Source organism: Montipora foliosa, chromosome 6 (genome assembly GCF_036669935.1).
Source record: "Montipora foliosa isolate CH-2021 chromosome 6, ASM3666993v2, whole genome shotgun sequence".
Taxonomy (NCBI): Eukaryota; Metazoa; Cnidaria; class Anthozoa; order Scleractinia; family Acroporidae; genus Montipora; species Montipora foliosa.
The window spans coordinates 37,419,261-37,426,760 of NC_090874.1; the positions used below are offsets into that span (position 1 = coordinate 37,419,261).

The 7,500-nt window shown below is 38.1% G+C and overlaps 2 protein-coding genes across 2 annotated transcripts in view; one reads left to right on the forward strand and one right to left on the reverse strand.

Annotated features, from left to right (window-relative positions):
• The window catches only part of LOC138007272 (protein O-mannose kinase-like), a 4,201-nt gene extending 671 nt beyond the window's left edge, over nt 1-3,530 (reverse strand). The window contains exons 1-2 of the mRNA XM_068854078.1: nt 3,045-3,530; nt 1-68 (exon numbers count right to left, since the gene is read on the reverse strand). The exon at nt 1-68 is cut by the window's left edge and continues 671 nt beyond it. Coding sequence (XP_068710179.1) covers nt 1-68; nt 3,045-3,530 — 554 coding nt within the window. The remainder of the gene's footprint in view (nt 69-3,044) is intronic.
• Nucleotides 3,531-3,592: 62 nt separating this feature from the next.
• LOC138007270 (condensin complex subunit 3-like) overlaps nt 3,593-7,500 on the forward strand; it is a 35,200-nt gene continuing 31,292 nt past the window's right edge. The window contains exons 1-3 of the mRNA XM_068854075.1: nt 3,593-3,926; nt 4,228-4,633; nt 6,469-6,744. Of these exons, the coding sequence (XP_068710176.1) occupies nt 3,672-3,926; nt 4,228-4,633; nt 6,469-6,744 (937 nt within the window). The 5' untranslated portion in view covers nt 3,593-3,671. The remainder of the gene's footprint in view (nt 3,927-4,227; nt 4,634-6,468; nt 6,745-7,500) is intronic.

Sequence of the window (7,500 nt, forward strand, 5' to 3'; positions counted from 1 at the left end):
AGATCTTGACTGTCCAGGAGTTTGTTAACTTTTTCTGCCGAACCATACTTGTAATAACCTGTTACCAACTGATTAACAAAAGAACAAACACATACAAAATACATTTTTGGAGACACAAAATCAGTAGAACCACAGTTGTCCAAAAGCCTTTTCTGGCACTAACCTAAGGGCATTTTTTTAAACTTAAGGATTCTGTATAGACGAAACAGTATGATATATTATTATGATTGAGAAAAATACACATTGGACAAAACACCATTTTGGTAACGTTTTAAAGAGCCCAACAAAACAGAAAACTCTACCTTGTGAAAACATGCTCCCCAAACCTAACAACAAAACGATACAATTATGTGGGATAATAAAAATATTATTATCACAACAAACAGGTGGTGCCATCAATGCCTTTGTTTGAAGGTATGGCACATAATTCCACCCAAGCTCCTTTATCCCTTTTGGTCCTGTTGATATGCAACAACCTCTGCTGTTAGATGCCCATTAAGATTGTGGTGTCACAGCGACACTGGGATCATCACAAACTTAATAACAAGTGACAATGGCAATAGCCAGTTACAATGCTTCATGAGACCTGTAGTTACTCACATGCCTTGATACAGTGATTGACAGCATTGTGATTTATGCAAATCAGACCCATTTTCATTTGAATAGTACACCTGTCAATGTTTAGCCCAAGGGGAGGGGGCCCAGGCATACCCAGGAGGATTTGACATTTCAGCCTATTTTCACATCAAATTCCCTGCTCATGGGCTGCTGTCAAATACCCCTTCCCTGGGGGTAAATGTGTGATCACATAGGTTTAACCCACTGACTCCTGGGGGTTCCCAATGGTATAGCCGGTCTAGGCAGGTTTAGGGGTGAATGGGTTAAAACCCCTAATATAATTTTCAATGCATACATCCCTACACGATAAACGTTCTAGCCTCAACTACATGACAGGAGGCCCTTCCAGTCAGTGTCATTGGTACTGTCACAGAAGCAGTACTGATGGAGCCAACCTTTGCACGTCTCACACTCTATCTAGTCTAATACATCATCTAAGACTGGTATTTCAATAAAATTTCATGAAAGTATACTAAAGTAAGGCTATACACTATTGAATGATGCTTGAATTTGTAGATTCTGTAAAACTGATACAATTTTTGCCACTGACCAATTAAAACTGTATTTAATTTATAGCAGTAATTTTCTTTTTCATTATAAACAGTGACTGAAACTAAATTTGACTGCATTTTTCTTTTTCCTGCCCAAATCCCTTAAATGAAAGTGGGCAAAAAAAAATACGATTTTTGGATTAAGTACACCTATTAGCAAAGAATTAATGGAATAATTTGTTACATTTATGGTAACTAGCTTACAAAGTTTGTGTAAATGCCCCTTTTACATACATACATACTTTATTGCAACTCCCTAAAGAGGGTTTTTCAGTTACAAGTTAAATAAAAAATACAAAGAACAATAATTGATATATAAATAAGAATAAATAAGCAATTAACTAATACAAGTCTAAATTATGTGTTTTCCTAAATTGATAAAATTAAGTTAAAAGTAATTGTTTGGTCAGTTTCGATTTAAAGGCCTTTACAGAATTTACATTTTTAAGATCATTACTTAAGTTTTTCCATAGTTTGGCTCCACGGTATGAAAAAGAACGCTGACCGGTGGCCAATCTGCATCTCAAATGTTCAAATGGTTGCTCTGTCTTGTATTTCTAATATTAGTTTGAGAGCGAAATGTAAATTTTTCTGCCAGATAATCGGGGACGAGATTGTGAATACATTTAAAAATCATTATTGCATCATTTAGATAGAGTCTATAGCAGACAGGCAGCCAATTAAGAGATCTGATGCCTTGTGAAATATGATCGAACTTTCAGAGTCCCAATACAATACGAGCAGCGAAATTCTGAACCAATTGGAGTTTCTTAATATTGGAACAACTAGACTACCACTAACTGAGACTATCACTAACTGAATTCTGAGATAGAAACAACTATCAAACAACTTACCTGCTTTAGCAAATTATTCACGGCAGGTACAAAACGCAGGTCACAGGGCACAGGGCACAGGTAACAGGTCACAGGTCATTATTTAACCTATACAGAAAGTATCCTAAACATTCATAAAAGCTAACCTTAGGCCTAATTAGTCCTAATTAGGCCTAATTAGGACAAAAGAAAAGTATCCTAAACATTCATAAAAGCTAATTTTAGGGCTAATTAGGCCTAAAGAAAAGTTTTTAGGCCTAAGGTTAGCTTTTATGAATGTTTAGGATACTTTCTTTATAAGTAAAACCAGGGCTTGAAATTAACCTTTTTGCTCAGGTGCCAGCTGGCAACTAATGGGGAAAATTTTAAGCCCTGAAAACAATGACCTGTGACCTGTGCCCTGTGACCTGCGTTTTGTACCTGCCGTTTAGCAAATTCGGCATAACCACTCGCCACCCCAGCCTTTCTTGTTTTAAGCCTTGAACAATGGCATTTCTCCAAAATCTGATAATATCAAAGACTTTTTTCAATTCCGACTCAACAACTTTTAACTATTCAAAGCTGGCAGATAGACTTTTATATACAGGACTAAAATGGCGGAGGACAAAAGAACTATTGTTAATCCGATTAGGCCTTGCTAATTAGGTATTGTTATGTTCACTTTGTTCTTTTGTTTGATGGACATTAATTATTTCGGATCCGGTACATGAAAGACCAGCCAAGCCAATACTCAGCCTCAATCTCTTCTGGGTAATGTTAGGGATGGCAGGCTTAAAGTTAGGCTCCAGGCGCTTGCGCGACCTTGCCAAACATCCCCACCCTCGGGATCATGAGTTTTGTCAAATTTTCTACTATTCCCCAGCCATGGGAGGGAAGGTTAAGTCAAATCCACTGGGTATGATGGTCCCCCCTCCCCTGGGGCTAAAGATTGAAAGGTACATAGTACAGTGAAAAGCTTTTGAATTTTGGTCTTTCCAATACATAATTAATTAATGAGTGCATGGGGCTATTAACAATAACTTTTCTTAATTGAAAACGTTACCTCCAGATTTCCACCGTAACAAATTCCTATAAGCTGAACGACGAATTCACTTCCTTGTAGACCTTCTACCATTCTCATTCCGTGCAGACAGTCTTCATAAAATACATCACTGGCACATTTGCTATAAACAACATCATATCCATTCCAATCAGCCAAATAAACTTCTTTTACTGCGTTAAGATGGCCTGGGACTCCTATCCTTCGCCTTATTCTTACATCCAGAGCAATGTTTGCACAGTCTAACCATTGCAAACAGGCAATCCACCCTTGAAAACTAAACTGGCCTCGAGGGCATCTTACGCAGTTCCCGTCCACTAGGTGAAAATTCGACGGACAATTAGGTTTCAAACCATTAATTCCAGATACAGCCTGTCTTCCTTTGTAATTTTCGTGTCGTCTGGAAGCTTTCTTACCCGAAAATAACAGATAGTAAGTCAAAAATAAAACAGGAACCGGTGAAAAATAAAGCACTAACTTCGCCGCCATTTTGTTTGCGCTTCCTGACGAAGGCCTGAGCTCTAGTTTCTAGTCGATGCTCGGTAGTTACAACATTTGGGCGCCATTTTTCGAACGAACTGTTGTTGAATTTTCGCAGTAGCCTGTTGCTTGTACTACGAACGATTCACCATGCCTGCACGGTATGACAATGTAAGAAGCGTTTTTGAAGAAGCACAACGTGGACTTCAACATCACAAAAAGCTCTTAACCGAGTTGAAAAAGCTCCATGACAAGACATCACAAGATGAATTTCAAGAAAGCTTTCTGTTTCATTTGAAGCACGCTATGGTGGTGTTCAACAGGGAACCTGCGGTGGAACGAGTCATTGAGTTCGCAGCAAAGTATGCTACGCTTAAAGATCATCGTATTCCTTCAATTCAGGGGGTAATTCACTTTGCATTTAAGTTTATGTTGAAATTACATTGTACATGGTTATGTTCACTTATTGGTCAATTCCAAGAGCGCCCTATTTTCTCTACAAGTACATAAACAAGACACCATTTCAAGGGAATAATTATCATCCAAAGTCAATATTCTTGTTCTCCCTTCCTGATTAAAAGACAAAAAAAGATGCTCTCCTCTTAAAAGCACTTGGTATAAGATACACTTTTGTTCTACTAGTGTTCTAGGCTGCATGCTATTTAAATTCTATGTAGTAAATTATGCAGTATGTGACCATTAACAGGGTGGCCAAAACAGTGATGATGAGGAAGATGATGCCTCCAACATTTTCCTTGATTCCATGTTCACATTCCTATTGGACTCACACGATGCTAAAGATAAAGCTGTGAGATTCCGCATTTGTCAACTCATTAACAAACTCTTGAACAACCTGGATGATGATGCTGTTATCAACGACAACCTTGCTGATAGAATCTTTGAGACTATGCTGAAACGTCTACATGACAAATTCCCAGCAGTTAGGGTGCAGGCTGTTGCTGCGATATCTCGTCTGCAGGACCCAGGAGATGCAGAATGTGCTGTTATATCTACGTATTTAAAACTGATGTCCACAGACACGAGTGCTGAAGTTCGCAGAGCTGTACTCCTAAATATCGCAATTTCAGCTCAGACATTAGAGGCAATTATAGGTAAATATAATTTTTATGATGTAAGTGTGGTTAGAACAGTGGTATTTTTACAAAGAAAATTAATTTTATTCTTAGTCTCCAAGAAGCACAACTACTATCACAAAATAAAGATAAAACTTAAAGTGCATACTAGCTTGTTCAAAAGAGCTTTCAAAATGATGAAGAACAGTGTTTATTTTATTGTGATAGCACTCTTGGTTGCCGAGTTATTCATTACAAGATTTTGATTTAATTGCAAATTACAGGACTTGTGACATCACAAAGTAGGCACAAAATAATAATTAATTATGTAAAATCACAAAATACAGATTTTGCAGGGTTAATGTGCTGCCAGAAGTACACATCGTGATAGTGATTGTGATGTCACCATAGCAACATACTCGTTACCAGACCTCTACTTTCCCGAAATGAAAAATGCTTCTTTGTTGCTCCAGAGTCTAACAGACTTGCAGCAGTTGCTTGTGCTGTGTAATGTCCATATTTGCTCACACCCACTGAATGAACATCACGCAGGAGGTCGTGAGTTTAACTCCAGCCGGAGCAACACTCAGGGTCTTTAAATAACTGAGGAGAAAGTCCTGCCTTTGTAATTACATCTGCAAATGGTTAGACTCTCTAGTCTTCTCGGGTAAGGACAATAAGCCGGAGGTCCTGTCTCACAATCCTGTGGGACGTAAAAGAACCCACACACTTGTCGTAAAGAGTACCTAGGGCATGTAGTTCCCGGTGTTGTGATCTGTCTTCTGTGGTGTATCCTGGTGGTTAAACTCGTAGGGGATCTATGTCCTATTGTTATTCCACCCATGTATGTATTCATACTCAATCAGTAAATAAATAAATAAATAAATAAACTTATTGGGGTGGGGGGGGGGGGGGGGTGGGGGGATTGATTTAAATTGGTACTACGACCAAAAAAAAAATTTGTTTTTCCTTTGGATTTCAAAACTATGTTAACTAAACACTAACTCACCCAAGTTTTAAGTTCTGATTTTAAAAAGACACCTGTTTATTTTAGCTAGAATTTTCTTATTTATTGGTCCACCATTACTAACTTCAAGGAGGAGAAAACGACGTCAAACACTCACTAGTTTAAGAATGCAATGCGTGTGTACGCGGCCTAATTAATATGCAGCACGGGAGTTTCGGGCTTTCAGACTTTTCAACCCGTGTTTTGCATATATAATAAATTGCGTTTACACGCTGAAATTTTAAGCTAGTGAGTAAATGACGTCATTTTCTCTAGATCCAACCCTCTGAGGTCCAATCGGCCAGTTTATGGCGGACCATGAAATCCAAAACTTACACTCAAAATAAACAGCCTTTGGATAAAACTCAAAGCTCAAAATTTTGCCGGGTAGGTGTTAAGCGAACACGCTTTCAAACTCGGAAGAAAAAAAGGAAATGATTTTTTGATCATAGTACCACTTTAACCCTTTGGATTGAGAGAGCCTGGAGCCCATTGTGTTGCTATGGAAACATCACAGTTGGCCATATCATGGAACTTTGTGATGAGTATAACAACTGTACAAAGTTTCAGTTCTATTTTTTGTGATTTTACATTATTTTGTGTCCACTATGTGATGTCACATGTACTCTAATTTGCATAAACCAAAATCTTGAATAACTCTGCAACCAAGAGAGCTATCAGTGACAATAAAATAAACTACCCTTCTGCAATATTTTGAAAGTTCTTTTGAACAAGCTAAGTAAGAAATCTACCTTTTTTGTCAGATATTTTATGCAGGAACTCTGTGCAGGTCTTTGCAGCCAAATTGAAGAAGCCCCGGCCACAGGGTTTTTCAGAAACGTTGACTAGAATATTCTTCTTTGTATAGGGAGAACGCAAGATGTGACAGAATCAGTAAGAAAGCTGGCATATCGCATTTTAGCTGAAAAGGTGAACATCAAGTCATTTACCATTGCTCAGCGTGTGCAGCTGCTGTTTAATGGATTGCAGGACAGGTCAGAGACAATTAACATCATTTGCACCAAGGAGCTTCTGGGTAACTGGCTCAAAAGTTTTGACAGGGATGTCATTGAACTGCTCAAGTGTTTAGATGTGGAGGGATGCACTGAAGTAGCTGAATTAGCTCTGAAAGCAGTATTGAAAGGTATATGCCACGTTTACATATATAATATATATATATATATATATATATATATATATAAAGTCCCACAAGCACAAGATGTTGTATAGATGTTTTCTCCAAGCAATAAATAAAAAATAGATCACAAATGAAGAGATGATACAACTTAAGTTTACACCTATATTTCAGCCACACAAGACAGCCTTTTTCAGGGTGATTGGAAACCGTTACACAAGAATGTTAACTCCACGCTACTTAAGCTGCAAAATGTACGCTTCACAATAACAAACTTGACTAATTAAAACACTGCACGCATATGAAAAAGATGAAACTAAACCGACAACAATAGCTGTAAGGGAAAACAAAAACCCAATAACAACAACAAAAACAAAAAAAGTAAGAGTGTTCACGTGCTATAAAAAAATATATATATTCTCTGCTAGTACCAGCTGAAACACGATTAGTAACTACTGTTTTTTGGCGACACGATTCTGTCTGTAAAAGAAGTCGCTATTGTCGAGGCCGTGTGGTCTCAACGTTTGTAATCTGTATGCCCACTCTCCTTCTTTTACAGCCAGTTTATTTTTAGCAGAGCGACGCGTCGCGCGCGCAAAGCACCAAATTAAGAAAATATGGTAACCCATCGATGCGAGAAATCTTGGTTTTATAGCCATGACATCATCGACCGTCCGTACGTACGTCCACCCCTCCGTGTATGCCAATGTCACCAGTATCCTGCTAGTTTAAGCTACAGCATACATTTTTGATATTGGACATCCA